Raw genomic sequence first — 23,681 nt, 5'->3', positions numbered from 1 at the left:
ACTCCCAAGGGGAGCCCTAAGTATGTAGAGGAGAGCAAGCCAAACTTGCATCCTAAAATATTAGCAATCTTCTTCTCCCTTTTAATCGGGGTATTAAAGAAGAAAACAAAACTTTGATCCCAGTTGATCAGCTAACCAGAGGCTCTGGAGTAAGTGTTCAGGATATTTTTAACAGATTTAGCCTCCTTAATCGATAATTCACCCCCCATAACGGTGTCATCAACAAATTTCTGGTGAGTGAACACCAAGGGGCCAAGGACAGTTTTAGCCCCACTAGATCCCCTCTCCTTCTGGTAGAATGGATGAGCCTTCCCAAGCCTTCCGCCAGAATGAAAAACAGGATGGGGGATAAAGGGTCTCCCTACCTGAGACCCCTGGAAGTTTTAAAAAAATCAGAGGGAGCACCATTCACCAGGACAGCAAAGGTCGGAGTGTTAACCAGTTGAGAGAAAAGCTCCCTCACCTTAGCATTGAAGCCAAAAGCATCAAGAATTCAATCCAAAAACCCCAGTCAACTCTGTCATATCAGTTAGAAAAATCCAGCTTGAGAAGAAAGCCTTCCTACCTGCCAGCATCCAAAGAGTGGATAATCTCATGAGCTTCCATAATGGAATCAAGAATTTTCCTACCTGGGACAAATCCTGATTGGTGAGGTGAGATGATATCCGGCAAAATGACTAAAAGTCTGTTGGCAAGGACTTTAGCGAAGATCTTATAAAAGGAATTGCAAAGACTGATGAGTCTGAAAGCACCAAAAGAGTCAACTCCAACAATCCCAGGAATGAGGACAAGGAAGGTGGCATCAACTTCTTTTAGGAGATCCCTCATCCCGAAGAATTCTTGAATAGGTTGAACAATATCCTCATGAATAATGTCCCAGAAATGCTAGAAGAAGAAAGTGGGGAAGCCATCCGGACCAAGGGCCTTTTCCACCGGCAAGTCAAAAATAGCTTTTTTAATTTCCAAATACTTGGGAATGGCCAGTAAGTTCCAATTATGATCCTGCCCAATTATTTTGGGTATAGCAATGATAACATCATTTTGGTCTTCCATATTCAAGTTAAGATCCTTAGTGAGAATCTCAGAGAAATATCTGATTGCTTCCTCAGAAATGAGGTTGTCTTTTTTTATACTCTCACTCCCCTTTTTGATTTCGCTGATTCTATTAGCAGCTAGGTGTTTCAGGGTGGACATATGGAAGAATCTAGTGTTTTTGTCTCCTTCCTGAAGCCAAACCACTCTAGATCTCTGTCTCCAGTACATCTCCTCTTTCCCAACCACATTATGAAGCTCAGTAAGGATATCTTTCTCAGCATTGAGAGAGACATCATCATAACCCCAGGTCTGGATGCCATTCTGAACATCAGCCAGGTTGCCCATAAGCCTCTCTTTGTCCTGGAAAATGTTGCCAAGTCAAACTTGTTCCTCTTAAGAAATTTCGAATTTGATATATCTTAGTTTCTTAGTAACCTTGTTTATAGCAGTCCCATCCATAGCAATGTCCCACCACTCCTTGATCTTGTTGCACAATCCAGGATGGTCCAACCACATCTTAAATCTAAACGGAAAAGCTTTCTTCCTATTAATCTTGTCCATAGAAAGGGATATTGAGGAATGATCCGATCCAATTTGCACTAGAGTAGATAGCTTATAGTGGAAATTGCCCAACCAGTCCATAGAAATGAGAGCTCTATCCAACCTAACTTGAAAGCAGTCCTGGCCCACCCTCCTATTACACCAGGTAAACTTGCATCCCCCAAGGTCCACATCAAGAAGAGCTAAATCCCTAATCAGATCAGCCAAGTGTTGTCTACTTTCCCCATAAGGCGAGAGCCCTCCTAACTTATCAAAGGTTAGAAGACGAGTATTGAAATCTCCCATAATGATACATTTAGAACCCCCCAAATTGGAGACCAGGTCCCAGATTTTGATCCAAAACAACCTTCTATCATGCCGAGTGTTGGGGGCATACAGAATCAACAAAAACCATCTAGACTTATCCAAGGGGTTAAAAAAAATGATGACCAGTATGTTACCTTCATTATAGATAGTGGTGGCCTCCAGCGAGTCCTTCCAGATGGTGAGAAGACCTCCTGAAGCTCCCTCTGAATCAGTTGCACTACTATGTAGTCTTTTGCCATAAGAAATCATCTCATATTTTTCCTTCTTCATTTTGGTTTCCTAAATAACAAAAACATCTGGCATTTGCTCCCTGATCATATTCCTAACAATCTCATGTTTGTGGATTCCATTGAGTCCACGAATGTTCCAAGATATGATCTTCATGCCTTGATTGATGAACATGATCCCTGGATGGTGCGTTGCATCCCATCCATAACGTTTCTTCTTGTTTCCTCCTTTCTAAGTTGGTTCTTGTTTTTCCTGCTCGAATGATTGGAGATGACGCCAAGATCAGCTTTCACCCTACTCCTAGTAGTAGCTGGAGAAGCAGGTGAAGGGTCTCGACTATTCTTCTTCTTTCTATTTTTGACCAAAGACTAGGGAGCTTCATCAGCCTCCTTGCAATTATCAAACAAAGCTTCCAGTCTGGCCAAATGCCCCGATGTGGTGGCTAAGAGCCTCTCAAGGATTCTATTCACAGTCATAGGGGTTACCCTATTGACCGGGCTAGTGTTGGATTCCTGGGAGAGAGGAGGATCATGTTGATCTTCCATTAGTTCCTCCAAAGAGTCCAAAGCAAAGGATAAATCAGGTTCTAGTTCAATAGATATCAAGACCTCTTGTAAAATCTTCTTCTCAAGACCTTGGGTCTCCCCCTTACCTGCCTCTTCTAGTAAAACAATGATTACCTTCTTGTAAGGGGGACAAGCCGAATAACCAGGCTTATCCTTCATATCTTTATCTGAAGCAACCTCCACATCTTGAAGGGCTAAGACCTCAGCTTGAGGATCTGTAACTTTACTAGTATTGACTTTCTCTACTATCTCCCCTACTTTCTTGTCTAAAGTATTTTTCTTCTTCCATTCCTTTCTGGGAGCATTGGCAAAGTTCTTGCCAGCTTTGTTTTGGGCTTTTCTCTCCTTTCCTTTATCTTTAAATAGGGCAGGCGCCAACTTTGTGGCCTACCTTTTTGCAATGGAAACACGCAAAAGGAACACTTTCATAGTCAATCTGTTGAACCCTTCTTCCCAAACAAGACTGAAATTCAATGAATTGAGGCATGTCCTATCCTTCCATCACTCCAACACAAATCCTAGCATAAGTAAGCCTTTTCTTAGCTGTTGTGATAGGATCAATGGAAAGAAGTTCTCCACACGATCTAGCAATACCATCGAAGACATCCTCGTGCTAGTATTCAAGAGGAAGTTAAGGCAATCTGATCCAAACCGAGGCCTGGGTTAGGAAATCATTGTTTAGATCTAGGTTGGAGGTCCATTTCTGCAAGATCAGAGTAGATCTACCCAAAGATCAGTTTCCCACACACAAGATTTTAGCATAGTCCTCCGAACAAGAGAGCTCAAAAGTCATGAACCCTTTGGCCATGGCAGTCACCTCAACATGCCCCTTTAGCTCCCATTTGTTCCTTGTGAAGACCCTCACTAGGTCAATGTTGGGTCGTGGGCCAATGAATTTATCCACCAGAGTAGTCGCCATACTAAGGATATTATGATCGATGATTTCTCTAGGAACTTCCAAAGTGAAGATGCCCTTCTCCTTATCAAATTTTTCAATGATTTTAGGAAAGGTCAACTTACATGTCAGTTTGATCCTGAAGAGATTCATCCACCAACCCCAGGCCCCAGAAGACCCACTACCCAGAGGGGAGGGGGGGAAGAATCTTCTCGCCTGGATGAGCCTACAATGCCCATGGGTCCCCATCCTTGGATGCATCGGGATCTTGCCCCCCATTTTCCTGCTCTGCACCTGTAGATTGATCCCCGATGCCCGTGTTCTCCAGATTCCCGCCTAAAGCCCAATTCAAATTTTCACTCCCTGCTGCTCTGCTCTCCATCTCCCCAAGAGTATGAAATTGTTATTGTAGCTTCTAGATTGAATTATTTTTAATTTGTCAAAATGAAAACTTATAAAAGACAATTTAAATTTCTATTGTAATATACACAACACATTAACTTTCATATCAAAGTAATGAAAACTAGAAGAAATAATATTTTAAAATGGCATCATGGACATTGGAATTCAAAAATGTTTATATGGACATGTGTATGTAACATGTTACATTGTTACATCTTGTCAAAACAAAAATTGCATGTCAAACTACAAATGAGGCGTTTTCTTGGTAAGTTGGTAACTATGACGTAGATCATGTCTAGACTTTAGTCACTGGAAATTGATTGACTCATGTCATATGATAACTCTTATATTCATGAAGCACATAGTACAAAAATTTATAAAACTCTTGAGTATCCAATACTCAATGGAGTAAAGTTTGTCCAACATATAATTCAACACCCCCATGTTTATAACACAAAATTTATCATATCCTATTGTTGTGTGACTAACTTCTATATAAAAATCGGTCCTCCAAACTGAAAACTTCCGCTAGTCACCTTTTGTTGTCAAAACTGGAGGAATATGCTTTGGTTGGTCAGCATAAAACTTTGCCAGCCAAATTAAATTGTCATTAAAAATATATATGATTTTGTAAAATAATGCACAACTCATCAAATTTTGCAACATTTTTCAAATGGAATCGTGACTAACATCATCCAAATTTAGATGTTTGAGTAACACTTGTAAACATTCCACTGAATGAGATCAATTTTTTTCAAAGCATCTCAATCTGTGTGTTTCCCTTACTGTTGGAAATACAATGATAGATAGATGACTAAGAGGGAGGGTGAATCAAGAAACACTTCAAACTTTTCTTGTTGAATACTTTTGCCTTCCTTTATTAGATTGCCTAATCTACTATCGTGCATGAAACATAAAGCAATAAAGAAATCAATACCATAACACTTTGACATAATATTTGGTAACCCAAAAACCCTCCAAGGTGAAGATAAAATTAGGGTGGGGATGACACTCACAATGCTTCACTACTGCAATAATAAAGTTGGTTTGTTAGGGCTTATAGTTTATCACTTCTAGTGATTTATTCTATTAGGAGTATAAAGGACTGCTAGGTCCACCTTGTGAAAGGATTTTACATTGCAATGAAGTATGTACTTTGTTAGCACATTTTACAAAGGACTGTAAGGTCCACCTTGTTAGAGGATTTTACCTGATGCAACTCTTAGGATGCAATCAGCAAGATGATCCTTTGTTTGCAACTTTATTTGTTGATATAGATTTTCTATTGAAGTATGTAATCACCAATCTATGATAGATGTCTCTCTGCTCTACCCTTTTATATTGCCTGGTAGCCACAAGACTTAACTGTGAATCAATCTTCTATTCTTCACACTTCTTGTCATCCATTTCATTCAATCTTCCTTTATTACACACTTTCATTTTTTTAACAGAACATTACATCTTTCTTATATAGCTATCCAATCAATATTTTGATTACAGGTCAACTTCAAATGAAAAGGTGTCTTTTCAATAATCAAATTATATGTTCAAGGCGGTTGATGTTGATGCTCAAGTGATACAGTGTACTCAAGTAATAATATAGCGCTCAGGTAACACTGGATGCTCAGTTCATGTTGAACACTCAGCAAACACTACTTGCTCAGTTAACGCTATAATGCTTGTTCCATATGGCAGTACTCAATTAACACTAGATACTTACACTCATTTACACAAGATCTTCTCAATCTAGTCAAGCTACACTGAAAACATGTCGACTAAAGAAAAGCTTGGTTGCAATATTAACCGACCTTCCTAAATAATGACTAAGTGTTTTGGCACTAATTGACAATATGTATTGGCATAGGGTCAACAATCTCCCCCTTTGGCATTAGTGACAAAAACACTTATCATGTGTAGTTTTGTCTTCAATCCAAAAAAAAATTAATCCAATATTTTCAGTCAAACTCCCCCTTTCCATATACTTGGATTTGCAACTCGGTTTGAACTAAAAACTGTCACTCGATTACTATTCAATTGAAATTTGATTTTCCAAAAATGTTTTTGTTCAACTGTATATGTAAACTTGTACATATGTTTTACATATTTCCCCCTTTCTACTTTTTATATACACATTTCCCTCTATACATTTTCCCCCTTGTTTTTGTTACAAATGCCAAAAACATGACTTTACAAGTTTATACCAAAATGATGAAGGAAATCATGATGCACTTTTAAAATTAAAGAAATTGCTTTATCCCAATTTCTTGTACTATCTTCAATATGTGTAGTTCAATCTGAAGCTCTACTGCTAAATCCATCAAGTGATCTGCAACTAAGAAATTTGTGCCATGTACCAATGTATTAGCATGTGCAAGTTGTTTCTACATTATATCCATGTGGGTAAAGTATCATACTCTGAATATTTGTTAATGATGCCCTAATCCTTGCTTCTTACCTTAGTAATTCAGTGTGTAAATTTGTCCAAAATATGACCTTCACAAAATGATTGGAGTTCGTACTTGGGTCAAGTGCCAATGGACTAGCACTTTTCTCCATATCCTCATCAATCTTGGCCATTTGATCTTTTATTTCCTTCCTAAGATTGGATGAATCACACAATTTTGTGAATAAGGTTAAAACATTATTTACAACCCCTTCTAATGTAGCAATGAGATTGAACAATTCCACTTGATCAATGGCAATCTTCTTAGCTACCTTTTCCAAAACTTTATTCCCAAATTTCCTTTTTTCCCTATACAGAAGTTTTTCTTGACCATTTATGTCTTTATTTAAACCTATGTGCAATATCAATTAATTGCTCTATAATAGGGGCTTTATTGTTTAGCTACACTTGCATTACCTCCAAGGATATATCCTTGATGTCTTCAAGAACCTTTCCTCTGTCTCTTTATGCCTTAACTTTTTGTTGTTGATCCATTTTTCTCTAAAGTTCACAGAGAATTTCCATTTGTTCAATAGACAAATTTGATTGATCCAATTTGGAATCACAACCTCCTTGTCAAGATCAATTGTTGTTGTTTCCTTTCCTTTTTTCTTGACCTTTGCACTCAGTGAAAGCATGATTTCTTTTCCTTTCCTTTCATCCTTCTTCTCCTTGCTCGATTGGTTATTGTCTTCTTTGTTTTCTTTAGCTTCTTTATCAATTGTGTTTACATCCTTATTAGTTTCTTGCTCGATTAAGCTTGGTCTAGAGGTTGTTTGAGTCTATTGCCTGGTTTCTACTTGGGTGGATGTAGAACTATCTTTTTTCTTCTCTATAATATGTGTCTTCTCTACACTTAATGAAACAATGGCTTTGCGTCAAAGGTGGATACCATTTCACTCAATTAATCAAGATTGACAAATCACCTTGGCAAATAGTAGTCCTTCCAATTTACTTAGCAACTCTGCTCTAAATCATCTGGAGGCTCGAAATCACTTTGCTCAAATTGATCTCTAAATTTGTGGTGAAGAATAAACCCTTGATTCCCTTTTTATAAAATTCAACTTTAGGGCCTAATAAATGTTTTGTGTAATGCCTACCCCTAGTTTACTTTTCATGTTGGATTGTCAGATTCTTTTAGACCAGTTTTATGACTATATTTTATGATTAGCGGAACTTGGTTCCCGGATTTGATTGGATGTTATGTCATACTCTGTTGTTTTATGTAATGAGGTGAAGGTAAAATTAGGGTGGGGATGACACCCACAATGCTTCATTACTGCAGTAATAAAGTTGGCATGTTAGGGCTTACAAAGTATCACTTTTGGTGATCTACTCTATTAGGAGTATAAAGGACTACTAGGTCCACCTTGTGAAAGGATTTTACAATACAATGAAGTATGTATTCTGTTAGGAGATTTTACAAAGGAATGTAAGGTACACCTTGTTGGAGGATTTTACTTGATGCAACTATTAGGATGCAATTAGCAAGATGATCCTTTTTTTGCAACTTTATTTGTTGATAGAGATATTCTACTCAAGTATGTAATCACCAATCTATGATAGATTTGTCTCTGCTCTGCCCTTTTATATCGCCCAGTCGCCACAAGACTTAACTACCAATCAATATGCTATTCTTCGCACTTCCTTGTCTTCCATTTCATTTCATCCTCCTTTATTACACACTTTCATTTTTTGACAAAATATTACATCTTTCTTATATAGGTATCTGATCAATATTTTCATTACAAGTCCACTTCAAATGAAAAGGTGTCTTTTTCAATAATCAAATTATATCTTCAAGTTGGTTGATGCTAATGCTTGGGCGGTACAGTGTACTCGAGTAATACTCTGGCACTCAAGTAACACTAGATGCTTAGTTCATGTTGAACACTCAGTGAACACTGCTTGCTTCGTTAACATTGTGATGCTTGCTCCATATGGTGGTGCTCGGTTAATGTTGAACACTCAGTGAACATTGCTTGCTCGGTTAACATTGTGATGCTTGTTCCATATGGTGGTGCTCGGTTAACACTGGATACTTAGATACTCGGTTTACACAAGATCTTCTCAATTTGCTTGGGCTACACAGAAAACATGATGACTAAAGGAAAGTTTAGTTGTAGTATTAACTGACCTTCCTTGAATAATGACTAAGTGTTTTGGCACTAATTAACAATATGTCTTGCCATAACGTCAACACTTACATGAATCACATTCCTTGTACCATGCAATTCTTTGTAATTATACCAAACAATTTTAGATATATAACAAATTTGGGTCATCCTATGGTCTTCAGTTTTATAATAAACACTAATGATTCATATGTCACCAATAGTGTATCTTCCAACATTGCTACTTCATTACTGACTCTTGTATTTTTCTCTTCTATCAAATCAGTAAATCTCTTATCTTCATCATTATTTGAACTCTTCTCGGCCACTTTGTTCTTTTTTATATCATCTTCCAACCTTGTTGCTTCATCCTTGAGTTCACCTCTCTCTCGTGTCAATTCATTATTCTCTTCTACTAAAACACTAACTCTCTTGTTTGCAACATTGTTGGAACTCTTATCAACCACTTTTTTCCTCTCGAGCTCATCTAGCAACCTTGTTGCTTCATCCTTGAGCGTCTTTATCTCCTAAAGTAAACTTGAATCATCTGACACTGGTCACTGTGAAGAAGCCATAGTAGAAGTTGAATTAGGATGTCGAAAAAGTAGGAGAAACACTAACTTATTATACTCATATTGCAATTTTTCATTTTTAAGTCTTAAATTAATCATCTCTTCTACCTGCAACATCTGACATTGGTCAATGTGAAGAAGCCACCGTAGAAGTTGAATTAGGATGTGGAAAAGGTAGGAGCAACACTAACTTATTATACTTATATTGCAATTTTTCATTTTATGTTCTTTATGCAGACACCGTTTGCTGCTTCCCCCTACTGGCATTTGCCCTTTGTACTATTTCCAGTCCCTCAGACCATCATTGGTCTCCTATTGGACATTAATAAATTTATCTTATATTATCTAGAGTCTTGTTAATATATGTGTGAGATTTCATTGTCTCTTTTATTAAGAGCATTGTAGATCTAGGAATAGGACTTACTTGCATAGAAGTCAAGCTATCAATAAGATCTCCCACCCTTTTCTTGATTTGGGCCTTCTGAATATCGTCATCCTGAAATATCGACAACACTGCCAACACCTGATACTGAGGGCTATGGTAGGACCCAAAATATAACTCATGAGCCTTCTCTTATGTTGGTATGGCTAAAAAGTCTATTATTCCCTTCTTAAGGTATCCAATACAATTGTAGATAGATAAGATTATTTTATTAATGTCCAACAAAAGACCACAACTTGGGTCTATGGCATTGAAAGCTTACAACAAGAAGATAGCTGACAAACGGAGCACCAAATGGTGTCCACAAACGAACAAGTAAAATAAATGAAGAAGAAGGCATGAGACATCACGGAAAAGATTAAGTATATGTTCTCAAAGGGAAAATGTCCAACAGTGACTGATATGGTTGGCAGCTACTAGAGGCCCTGTGGTGAGGTTGAGTGCTACGAGAGGAGTGTCGTTGGCGAAGAGGTCCCCTGCGGGGTCTCACAGATCTAGAATGGCCCGTGTTAGGGAAACTGCACAGTCGCTTCACACCTTGAGTCGGAGCCAAGGGCAAGAAGAAGGTTGTAATAAGTTATGCCCGAGTCTTACTCCTAGGAAATTATAGTTGTAAAGTATGACCGCGAAGCTATTAAGACTCACGGAGATAGAGTGCAATGCAACATTGATCTGTGTACCTGAAGAAATCCGAGAGGGATCTGCAATCTCTAAACAGACAATAAAATCTCCCTCTAATCTCATAGTATATGGGGCATCTAAAAAGGAAATGGATCTTAGATTCTACCTTTACAAAGGTACAAAGTCTACAAACCCAATCCTCTCTAGCAGTATGGTGATCGACCTGGATCCAGAGTCAGTGTGAGCCCACCCTGAAGGAACCAAGAGAGACACGCGGAGCGTGTGTCCAATATCTGTCTAAGTACTCAAGGTGTACAATAATCCCATCCTGAATATCTAAGAAGTGCTCGACGTAGAAAGCCATCCTCGGACATAGCCCCCCTGGAGGATCAACCAAGGCCTGTAAAATATATTGCTTGTAGATGTCAAGTCTGACATGCCTATTCAACTCCTGTCGAGAGGTCGAGAGATGAGCAAGGGCATCCAATGAGAACTGGTAGGGAGGGAGACGATCGATGTCTATCCCAACTAAACCTAGCAGCTTAGTAGCCTAAGCATACCAACAGTGGGCTCTAGTGGTTTGGTTAGTCTGCAATAGCAGCTGAAGAGCAATAGGCTCTAGAAGAGAAGTCGCATCCTTCAAGTCATAAACAACCACTATTCCTTACAAATGGCCTTGCCTCCTTAAAGGCCAACTCCGATATGAAATAGTTTTAGATTAAGGTAAAAGCAGGTTTTGAAAGGGCCCCGAAACCCTTTACATCAAAGAGATAGATAAACCATTAAGCACAACCAGGTTTTAAAAGGACCTGAAACCAGCTAAACAACTAAACCAGGTTTTACAGGGACCTGTGACCAACAAATGTGACCAGAAAAAACAACCATAAAAACACTGGAAGCTGGACAGTCAATAGACTGGAGCAAAGCAACCTGAAAAACCACCTAAACCAATATCCAGCAAACCAGAAACGCATCCAGTTCACCATCACAAAAAAACTAGTCAGCATAAGAGAACATAGGATTTTCCTTTTGATTTGACATTTCCCTTTCGCGACCGAACGACCATATCTAAAGGGGGAGCAGAAGACTTAGTCTTCCTCGTTTTAACCGCAATCCAACCATCCTCAAACTTCATTGCCTCAACAACTCAATCCTCAGAAGACAAAGACCCATGGAACCCAGGGGACGCAGAAGCCGCAACAAACTCCCTATGAGAATCACACAACTTTTGGCCCCTAGGAGGAACAACCGAAACAGGGGAAGAGACCAAAGCATCCACCTCAACCACTGACTCGAAATGAACGCTATCCTCAGCTATAGAAACTGCAGGAGCATCCAAGGAATGTTCCACCAAAGCATCCACCTCAACCACCGACTCAGAACGGACACTAGCCTCAGTCTCAGAATCTGTGGGAGCAACCCAGGGTTGTTTTACCGTGTAGTGCTCAAAGGAGGCCCCTAACCACTAAGAAGGTGGTCGCCTAGATTTGGATCTCCCAGCAGCACAACAAGCAGCAATGTGACCCATCAAGAGACAATTCCTGCAACGAAAAGGGATACCCTCGAAATCCAACAATTGTGTCCAAGAACCCCTAAGGGAATCCAAGCAAATTGCCTCAGGAAGGCCCTTAGAAACATCCAAGTCTACAAGAAAGCGTGCACAGGTCGAATGGAGAATATCTGAAGTGTCAACATCCACATATAAGAAATCACCAATAGCATTTCCAATAGTTTCAAAAATCGAATCTTGCCAAAGATGTAACGGAAGATTAGGAAGCCGAACCCAGATAGGAAACTTATTAAAGGATTCCATGAGTGGTTCAAAATCCATATGCCACGGTTTGGCCATAAGTGGAAATCTACCCTACCAAGAAAAATTATTGTGACACAAAATAATCTTCCAGTCACAAGTACTTTGAAACTTAGCTATAAAAAAACTTTTTGCACACGGGAAGATGTGGACATTATTATCTATAAGTGGCATTTAGTTCTTGGAGATCCAAACATGTAGATCAACGCGAGAGGGCCAGTAACCTCGGAAGCAAAATATGGTAGCCAAAGAGGAAAGCTCTTTTGTCATATGAAAAATATCTTCAACAAAATCTGGGTCAAGAGAAACCTTAATGGGTTTTAAAGCACTTACAGGCGTCACAAGAGGAGGTTTAGATGAAACTACATGAGGGGGAGTGCCATGTAAGCCGACTTCAAAGGCAGCCATGTCTGCAAAAGACCTTCCCCCCGAACAAGGAGGTGACCCAGAGTCGAGCGAGGGGCAGAAGAAGCCCTAACCCCACCCGCAACAAAGGTCGAATGCAAGGCAGCCCCATCCCAAACCGCCCAACATCACTACCGCCCAACATCACTACCACTCGCACGACCAGCAAGAGCAGACACAACAACGAAGGATGAGGACGCAAGAAAGCCTAGAGCGGGGGAACCAAATTTCCTAGCAAAAGAGGAGGTGTGAACGCCATGAGCGAGAGATCCAGCATTTCGAACGGGAGCGGGAGACCCAGCATTTTGAACAAGAGCGGGAGCCATAATATGATCATATGTTGTAAACAGATGCATTCTCTGATATGAAATAGTTGACCTCCTTTAAATCTTCATATATAAATCTATCAATATTATTGTGTGGAAGAATCCCTGATCCCAACCTTTCTCTACATTAATTTCTCCATTTTTCTATAGAGGACGAAGTGCCCAAACTCTAAGGACTACACAAACTTATCATCTGAGACAAAATTAGATATGCCAATGATCTAATGTCATCTTCTGCATCTAGTATATGATAATTTTTTCCTTAATTTTAGTTTGTACCACTTTGTATTTTGGGTTAGTCTTTTTCCTATTTTCTTCTGCCATATGTATCCTAACTTGAACTTCAAAATCAGAAGAAGCATTTCTAATTAAGTCCTCAAAATGATCAGACTTGTTATCTAAGGGCGCCAATCTAAACTCAGTCTTGATTTCTTGAATAATTTAAACTAGATCACAATATTTATATTTGTAAAATTCCCCTTGGAATACAAGTCCAATCCTCCTTTCTAGATATCTCAAAACCACAAAAATTTGCTTTGGGGAAGGAGCCCTTCTTTAAATTTTTGTTTCTTAAATTAATGTCGCCACACACATTCAATTACCAAATAACTTCGAATAAAGAAATTCTATCTCAAACATATCTAGAAAAAATATGGGATTTACGAAGTGCACAATAAACTGCGATGACAGTCTACTTTGAATTAAAAAACTCAATCTCCCTGGTTGTGGTTGAATCCTAGCAAGGGCTCTAGCTCAAAAGGCCTCAAAATATCCTCACCCTATCTGATAATTTCAAATTGATTGGTTGCCCCAAATTTTCTAGCACAATTTTGACAAAGCGCCCCTCAAACATGACATAACTGAAGTTGACACAGTGCATGTCCCATAAATAAAGAATAATGTGGCACAATATAGAATGCCACCTAAATCGAACAACGGGGCTACCCTTTTGAATTTCAACTAGGGCTTTGTGAATAGCATTCCAAACGAAGGAGGCAAAGTCAAAGAACGTGTTGTTGTATGTATGTTGGATTTTGATGACAAGCATCATAATATGCACATGCATCTTGGCTTGTATATTGATCCCCCAACACTTGATAAACTGCAAAATATGTGTATAAGAAATAATCCTCAAAAATTTCACAATCAAAGGGCTCAATATCAATTTTCTATAATGCAATAGGTTTCATGTCATGCTTCAACTTTGTATGAAATGGAAGTTATTTAACCCTGAAGCTATATTTTTCCATATTGTATTTCCTTTATAGAGATAAAAAATCAATAGGCACATGGGCATTATGGTTTAGAGTAAATGTTTCTCAAATTGATTCCCTATTGAATCTGGCAAACAAAGCACCATTCTCTGTGAAGACAAACCTGCTATGTGAGTTATATCTTTTTGCAACAACTCTAATTAGTTCTACATTAACAAAAACATGTATGATGGCCTTCCTAAATCCAATCTATGTACATTGTTCACTATTTTAGGAGCTTTACTATTTTTGTGAAAATACACAAACAAATCCCTTTTAGACTTTTTTTTAAAAAAGCAAGTGTTAGGACCCCAACTGCAACATTGTCCACAACTGTATCAAATAGAACATCTTTACCCTTTACATTTTTGGCTCAACCAAGCAATTAAGCAATAATAACTCCATCCAAGCACCTCTTACCATGAGTTGAACCTCTTGTTGGATTTCTACTAGTACCCATTTCGAAACAATAATTCTGAAATGATTTTGAAGATCCAAATTTTAGGTTCTTGAATGTTAGTAATAAGAGTACTTGTTTTATAGTATTAGAACCTAATTTAATATTGAGAAAACCCTTTTGCAGATAGAGGAAATGTCACAGAAAAACAAGGTGACAACTAAGAATTAATTTACTTGGTAATAACCTAAGTGTGGATTCGGCAAATATCTTTTTAAAGTTAAAACTCTCCCTATTTTGTTAGATATTGATGCTTTGACCATCTAAAATACACAAATTCATTAATTGGGATCTTCATAGATATTGAAGCAACTGTGAAGTGATCGAGTTCCCCTAATAAGAGAAATAGTGGAAACGGGCGCAATAAGTTTATAGCATAATGATAAAAGAATCTCTTCACTGTAGTTTTCCAATCAAGTCGTTGATATTCACAGGTCGGGAAGATCGATAGTAGTTTTAAATTGATAATTTTGCATGTATTTCTAAATCAAAAATGAAACACTACAAATTGTTGTGCGTCATTGATATTAGAACTAGGACCTACAATTACTTAATGAATATTATTTAATTTCATCATCACAATTTGGGGCACATCTTTCACAAAATGTGAAATATTAAAATGATTTCAAAAAAAAATTGTTTAATTTTGCTAAGTGGAAAACTATGGCTTTTCTCAAAATTTGGTGGTAGGTCTATCTTTCACAACATGCAATATTAAAAATTATTAAAATGATTTCTAAATTTGCTATTTTTTAGAACATGGTCCCACAAAGGTTTGTGCCAAGTGGCAAATTATGGTTTAATTGCAATTTGTTAATTTAAATCTATATCGCTACTTAACAAATATTAAAAAAGATTGTGCACCTTCACAACAAAATATGCGCAATCAAATCGCGAGATTAAAAAAAACTTAATTACAAATGAATTGTGGAAATTTGATGATGTTAACAAAGTATATAATGAATGATGGAGCACAGTAGATGAATATTTGAACATGACAAAATGATTCATGATTCGTGAAATCCTTTATCGAAGGAAAAATATAAATATTAAATACCTTGATGGTGAAACTCAACAGTTAACTTATCACTACTGACCCAAATCCAATTGTAAATCCATCTCATCAAATGACACTGCAGTTTCTTCTTCATCCCGACCTTCAAGTTCAAATTGCTCATTTGGGTTCGTCGCAACATGGCCACTAGAAGTTGATACAATTTTCTCTTTACTGTCCTTATTGTTCGAAACATTGCCTAATCCTCTCCTTACACATATGGAATTTGAGTGTGTTAGTGCCCTGTCATAAGGAAATGTTTCAATATTAAACCAACTAGTATAAAGCCTCAAACAAACTTCCAAGTTCTTGCCAAGTCTATTTCTTGTCTTTCATTTCAAGAATTTCAACGCACTAAAAGCTCTTTCACCCTCAACAGAACCCAATATCATCATTTGACACGAGTCAACAAGTTTGAAGTATTCTGAGAGTTCTTCCTACAACATTGGGCTCTGACTTATTCTTGCCTAACACCGTGTTATTTACCCCAGTTCATAGGGTTTATCCATAACCTTGACTTGATCATACATTGTTGCTGCAAAATGGGTTGATTCTTGTGCAAGCTAAGCTCTATTGATTATTCATTCTTACTTCCTTTCCATCTACTTTGAAACTAGCATTGTCATCAAAATGTTTCACCAATTCCAATAGCCTACTATGAAAACCTTTTGCATTAAGCATTCTCCAAAAATTAGGATACAAAATAGAACTGTCTTCTAGCAATTTTTCCTGAGGGAATCAAAATAGAATCTCTAATGAAACTTCTTTTGCAATATTTTGTAAATTGGTCCTCATAGAAATAACAATATCGTTGAAACTTTCCACTATTATAGGTCCATTCCTTATTTTAGTGGTATGAGTGGTAGAACACATGCCATAATAGTACATTGGTATGTTTTCTTCACAAACAAGGATACATAACTCGTCATGATCATTAAATCGTAAAACATTATCAACATGACTCAAATCTATAATCTATTTCTATTGACTAAATTATGCATCACTGAATGGAGAATTTCTTAGATATTGATTATAGATAGCCAAAATAAGCGATCTATAAAGCATAGCGTATTCTTGAATATACATAGATCTCTCTTGGGTTTGTTTTACAAGTGAATTCATCTTGTCTAGCAGTGGGATAATCCCACTCAAGGTTAACAATGTCCTAACATCAGTTAACCTATGCAGAAGCTCATGACATTGGGCTACTTTGATATGTCTTATAATTCTGAGTCTAAGCCTAAGGATTGCGACCTTGGTCCTTATTTGCGGCCTCTATAATTTTCTCCATTAGTCCAACCAAGGATTTATATTCTGAGAAAATTCATTCCGTGGGTCCACGAATTGAGATCCATTTGGTCTCAACATCCTTAAGGAGTTTATCTCCATCAGTTATTCCCTCAGCAAATTTCTAAAATTTTGAAAAACATTTGGAACTTCAGCAAATGTGTATAGATCATGAATTAGTTGATCAAGTCTAGCTACCTCTTCATACTTGTGTATAGTTTTAAATGTTAAATTAAGTCTGTGGGCCATGCAATATATGGGAGCTATGAAAATTGCAATTGTTGTTTTTAGCTTTAGACATAAACTATTCCTATGCCCATGCATCACTGCAACTCCATCTGCTCCCACATACACCATCTTTTCGGCAAGTGTAAAGTAAACAATACTAGCTATTTTATTTAATTATTTATTCGCTACATCATACACACTTTGCATTATGTTGTCCTCTATCCTAACAGCACAAGGAGGATGGTGATGGCAGGCATGGTTCATTACACTATACACATGAGTACACGTCAAATAAGTATTGTCCACTATTGTAACCTCATCTAAAGATAATGCAATGAAATTTTACTCCTCTACTCCTCGTAGATCATTTATTTCCACTTCAGCTAGACAACTCGCCAAATCTCATCCATTGTTTATAGACCACTGACACACAGGATATCTTGGAACACTTAGATATTTAAATAATCTGGACCCCTACTCAAAAGATTGAAAAGAGTAGCAAACTAAACAGTTTTAGCCACATGTGTTGCATTCATTACTCTTTGGAATTGAGCTTGAAGTGAACCTACTAGGCGTCTTGGTTTCTCCTTTTGTACCTAAATCGTATAACATTCCTCTGCATACTTGACATGCTTACAATCATCTTTAGATTTCCATATGACAACTGATTTTTTATTTCCATCAATTGATTTTTTTTATATGCTTTGCCAATATGTTTTTTAATTGTATCTAATTTCACCTGCAATTTTACTTTATTTTCAAGTTTCCGTGAGCAAATTGTGCACTTGCATTCAATTGGAGTTTTGTTTGGGTCTAAAATTGGCACTGGAACTATGAATGTGTACTTTTAGGCCCAATTCAATCGAAATGGCCTTGTCAGGTCCCACTCATGCCCCATCTTTGTTTTTCATTTGTTTCCACTCCTAGATGCACTGTCAGCAATATATGTGGCATTTTTAGCAATAAGATCATTGATACTTATAGTTTTTCCAACATCTACGACTTTGTCTCTATGGCATTTGCACCAATATCCGTGGAGATCTCAACAATAACATCATCGACATTGCTAGAAATTTTGGTTTTATGTTCCCCATTTCTCCTCCTCTTATGTGCTTTGCCAACAGCAGCTTTACTGGCACTATCAATTGCAATATCACCAACATTTACGCTAGCATCACCAACATTGACAACAAGAATATCAGTATCAACGACACTACCAGAAGCAATACCATCACCAAAGGGTTCTATTGCTCTAGTCTAGCTACATTGGCTTCCAATTGGAACAATCTCTATGGCAAAGCCATCTTTTGGTACAAGTGTTGAACAAAATGTTATAGGTGTCTTTGTTGGGCCCTGAAACTATGACTTTATATTTTTTCTTTTTTTGGATGGCATTTTCATTCGAAGGGCACTCTTAGGAATCTTTCTACTTGACATTTGTTACTAAAACAAACTGCAACCAAGAATATGATACCTACGAAATAAACATATAAAAAGAGCGAAGATCCTAGATAAATACATTTTATAACAATGCATGGCATTAAACAATAATAATAAAATAAAAGGGAATAAACTACGTTGTAAAAGGTCTCAAATAAAAATGACTGTCCTATTAGCTAAAAATGGCAAACACTAATAAAACTTGCTGATTTGAAATTTGATGTGTTCTCAAGATGTGTGTGGACACATGGCAACCATTTGCTAACTTGTTGCTTACAAAAATGTTTCAATATTAAATTGCAACGCTGCAAGCTACATAGCAACAAAATGCCAACGATCACTAGGCCTCACAGAAAAGGTGGCAATCATACGCTAGCTTGCATCATGATAGACATAAACTATCTTGAGCTTGCAAGCTAACGACAAGGCAAAACTTTGACTGCTAACCATATATTCGTCGACTCGCGGCTTATGAATATTAACAAACAATAAACTCGCAACCTCTAGCTAATTGTAAAGAATAACAACTCAAATGGCTTGCACAGTTTAAAGGACAAAACACTTTTGTAAAGCCAACCACCGCAAAAATTAAAACATTAAAATCACTCGCAAAATCGCTAGAGAAATGACTCGACATTTTTTAGATCTATGATCGTGCACCTGAACATAAAATAGTGCTTGCTAAATCACAAGCTTGAGAAGGAAACATTAAATATACCAATGAACTTGGATTTAATTAGGCATGCTTTTTTACATCATTTCAAGAATAACCATGACGCCTCACAAGATAGATGGTGATCATTCGCTAGTGTGCATCATGATAGACCTAAGCCATCTTGAGCTTGCCAGCTAGTGACAAGGCAATGCTTTGAACTAACCATATACTTGTCAACTCCCAGCTTATGAATATTAACAAACAATCTTTCAACCTATCGTTGACTATAAAAACTAACAACTTGGATGACTTGCAGAGTTAAAAGGACAAAATAGTTTTCCAAAACCAACGACCACATAAGGTAACACATTAAAAGCACTAACAAGATCGCTAGACAAATGGGTCAACATTTTTTAGACCTCTCATCTTGTGGCCAAACATAAAATAGTGTTGGCTAACCTGAAAGCTTGAGAAACAATCATTAAATATACAAGTGAGCTTGGATTTAATCAAGCATTCCTTTTGGCATCATTTTTTTAAATGAAAAAAAAATAAAAATCATTTGTAATATATTCTCGATAGTTAGTGTCATTTATCGTAAAGTTTTCATAGTGATAGGGTCCATCAGTGACTCAGCCTCTAAAAAATTCCTCAACAACTTATGTTTACGGCCTTTGAAAGTAAACCGAAACTGGACTAACTGTAAGATCTAGATACCAATAAAAACGAAGAAAAAAACTAGTTTTATTTGTATATCCTTTGTCACTTACCATTAGGTTTTCACACTAACAGTTCCATCAACCAAGATGATATCTAAAGTACTTCGACAATTTGTGTCCATATCCTCTATAAGTGAAAGGAAACATTGTAAAATCTCAACACCAACAAAATGATAACATTAACATCAATCTTATATTATTCGACTTACTTTTAAGTTTTCACAGTATTAGTATCCCTCAAAGACGAGAATTGTAAACTGATTCAAACAAGTTGTAACTACAAAATTGGCGAGTTGTAATATATCACCTTCTCATTTATTAAACTTTGGGGAATGAAGCGTCATTCGACAACTAGGAGATTGAAATTTGATGAATAGGGTGGGCCTATGGTGGTGGCGTTTCAATTTTGAAGGTGATTTCAAAATAGTAATAGCATTCAGTTGTAATGGGAGGCAAATTTTAGTATGTAGCATGGCCTAGAAACCAAAGAAATTTAATGTTCTTGGTGAATGTGCCAAAAAAATAGTGTCACAATATTGGCAAACGCAATTCGTGTCAGGTGATGATTTCTTGCATTCATCCAAAAATTGTAGGCAAATTTACTATTAGAAACCATGTTTAAGTTGATGGTGAAAAATGTAAGGTAAGTGGACCATTTCCAATAATAAGGTGGCAAACTATTGAAGAAAGATGTCAATTTTTTTAATTGACAAGGTGAACCAATGAAATTGCCTAATATAATTATTAGCTAATTTATCGACGTGAGTAACATTTGCAATTGGCCAATTGGCAAAAGTTCACCACTAAAAATATTGTTACTTGCATGGTCTCTTTGTTGCAAATCAAAGAGCACTATTGCGTAGATCTTGTATGCTTTAGATAGGAAGTTATAGATCATCTTCTAAGGGTTTTATAACTAGCTTGTTTGAATCCATTTACTCTTAGAAATAATGATCTACAGAAGTGTAGGTGATATAAACTAATAACTACATATCTCTACAAGGAACACCTTAGAAGAATCAATATCTACCAAAATACGAGCATAGGTTGAAAGAAGAATACTAGAAGACTCTATATCAACCATCAAAAAATCTCCTAGCACCTCACACACTTCCTCAAGGAGCAAATCTGCCTAGAGATGAAGAGGAAGGTAGGGTAGTCTAACCCAAATTGACATTTTATAGAAGGGTTAAAATTTTGATGTTAGGGTTTAATCATCAATGTGAAGTTATCTTCCCAAGTGAAAAAATGTTCACACAGAATGATTTCTATTTGTCACATTAGCAAATTTGTAAATAAACAATCCCTTGGCCATAGGAAAAATATGAACCAAATCTAAAATGATGAGTTTCCAACACTTAGGAATCCAAGCATGAAACCCCACGAGACTAGGCCAGAACCCCCTAAATTGATAGATAATTGTGGTGGAGAGGTCAGAGACACACTAATCAATCTCAATAATTTCCTCATCATTCAAATTAAGAGCAATAGATTAACATACAAGAAACAACTTAGCCTCAAACACCTTTCCTAATAGGATCAATGGAAAAAATCACCCCCACATTAGCCTGATGTTCAGCATAAGAAACCCTAGTAAGGCTTTTTGCCAACATCAATGCAAGATCATAGATGTTGGAAACAAGCACACTGCATTGTGACTGAATAGCTAAACCATTATGCAATGGAGAAATATGCTTATTTGTAAAGGAGGGAGCCCTCACAATAGACGAAGTCACGACATAAGAGGCAAAAAAGCGGAGCACACAAAAAAAGTCATATTGGCCACCCCAACCATGAGGTGCCTAATCTCTTCTACCAACTACTAAGGATAACCAACAACCAACCCACCCAGTCGCAAAAACCCTAGCAGTGAGAGAACATCTTCGCCACAAAATGCCCTAGACAAAGAGGGAGCCATATGGAATTCCATATATTTATTGTCAATAATGTATGTTTAGTGGTTTTACTATTTCCTTGAGTAAAGTACTATGGTTTATTTGTAAAGTGATTATAGGTAGATTAATGTTTCTCTAACTCTGTTCTATTGTTTTCAATATTTTTAAGCTTGTCGTAACATTTGATCATGGGATACCCCATGTACCCATGTATGTCAAAACCTACCCAAGGCCAGAAGGCCCCTTGAACAAACATCTATGCACATAGCTTAGCTCATCCAGCATTTTTGTGACTCGATAATCAAGCACTTGGGAGGAAGGGGAACTCTTTCCCTCACTTCTCTTTTAGGCATAGTTTGAACACAATCATACACATCCAATTCATCTCAAATGTTGTTGACAATCCTTTACAATAATTGTCTCAACAATTAGCATCTCCATAATTGAAAAAAATTGTTCAATGTTTGGAAATTTTCCTTGGAAGTCTTCTAATTTAAATATGGACCCAGTTCTTAAATATATCCCCTTCTACAACAATAGAGTGATTTGCAGGTAGGTCATGTTGCCCAGAGTGGGGTGAATGTTGTGTATGACCTCGTGCCTGACTCAATGGCGCTACTCTTTGTGTGATGTCCCTAAATGATATTTTCTCCAATCTTTCTCCCATAAAAGTTTTCAGAATATAAGCAAATATTTAATGAAAAATAAACCAACAAATGAGCTAGTAGATGCTCAATAAAATACCTCAGAATGTGTTACTGCATTATACATCAGCAATACAATAATTGGATATCTAGCAATCGAATCTTACATACAATTACGCAGCTAGATTAGAAAACTACGAAAGAATATGTAAGCTCAGTGTGAATTTCGTCTCGAGTATACTATAACGATAAATCGTTAGAAAACTACGAAAGAATATGTAAGCTCAGTGTGAACTTCGTCTCGAACATACGACAACGATAAATCGGGTATGCGTCTAATCCACCATAAATGGCCTAAAGGTTTTCATCCTCAGGCCTGAATAGAAAGCCAAAATCTCTCCCAATGTTTCTCCACAAAAACTCAAAACTAAATCCAAAATGATAAACCAAGCATAACCCCAAAGAATGATCTCTCATTTTAATGCTCAAAGTTGTGATCCTTCAATTCCCTTCTCCTACCTTTTTGTCTTATTCCTCTCGTCACTTTTAGACCACTTTATAACATTAAATTGACCTTTTATATATTTGCATTATGCTCTATAAGTCAATTTGAATAGTACATGAATATCTTCAAATTTTCTAATGTCCCAAAAAGAGGACATTAGAGTCCTCTCTCTCCTCGAGATTACTTATCCTTGAGAAATCATTCGTCCATAAAACAATACCAGGATCCCATATCCATCTACAAGCATCTCTATGGCCCATACCGGTAACTTTGACGTGAGGACCTGCTATGTTGTGTAGTACCAAAAATAAGAATGCAACTCATCTATCATTATGATCCTTGGATCCCATGTCATCTTGAGAGAAATTGTTTCTTATGTTTGTTGTGCTACTCTAAACATTGTGTCAATTCTCAAAGAGTGAAGCAACTCAACATAGCCCACATAACGCATCATCCTCTTAACTCCACGATCCCAAATCAACTTGTCAGCATGATCTTGGATGTAGAAATGTGTTTATCAACTTATCATCATTATAAATCGGCCAACTTGACGAATAAATCACCCCACCAAAACCAAAACCATCTCAAGTATGTATGAATTATAGCTCATAAGACCACCACGTGCTACTACTATAATATGAATTAGGAACGGGAATGACACGTATGTTGTCAATGTCCTTGTACCAGAAGTAAAATCATCTCATAAGGTATGCGCCTCAAAATGAGATTAATCTACAACTCACTCTCTTCTAAAGGTTGAGCCCTCTTTGAAAAGATAATAGCAAACCCATTCGAGCATCGATTGTTAACTCCATATT

General features: G+C 37.1%; 2 protein-coding genes across 11 annotated transcripts in view; both read right to left on the bottom strand.

Moving 5' to 3' along the window:
* LOC149531417 (1-acyl-sn-glycerol-3-phosphate acyltransferase BAT2, chloroplastic-like) overlaps nucleotides 1-23,681 on the bottom strand; it is a 224,817-nt gene that overhangs the window by 128,572 nt on the left and 72,564 nt on the right. Inside the window, exon 6 of one of the 10 annotated variants that reach the window (XM_089811177.1) lies at nucleotides 4,148-4,578. The exons of the other annotated variants lie outside the window; for them this stretch is intronic. The gene's annotated coding sequence lies outside the window, so the exon portion shown is untranslated. Of the gene's footprint in view, nucleotides 1-4,147; nucleotides 4,579-23,681 lie in introns of those variants that run through there. 10 annotated transcript variants of the gene reach the window in all.
* LOC149531418 (uncharacterized) lies at nucleotides 886-1,881 on the bottom strand. Its single transcript, XM_089808336.1, has 2 exons — nucleotides 1,471-1,881; nucleotides 886-1,395 (listed from the first exon to the last, which is right to left on the bottom strand). The coding sequence occupies exons 1-2, from the start codon at nucleotides 1,879-1,881 to the stop codon at nucleotides 886-888; spliced, it is 921 nt and encodes a 306-aa protein (XP_089664462.1).

Source organism: Cupressus sempervirens, chromosome 11, assembly GCF_028749045.1.
Source record: "Cupressus sempervirens isolate cs-2001-9-10 chromosome 11, ASM2874904v1, whole genome shotgun sequence".
Taxonomy (NCBI): domain Eukaryota; kingdom Viridiplantae; phylum Streptophyta; class Pinopsida; order Cupressales; family Cupressaceae; genus Cupressus; species Cupressus sempervirens.
The sequence above is the reverse complement of the archived record's forward strand: the minus strand, read 5'-3'. Positions and strand labels throughout refer to the sequence as shown.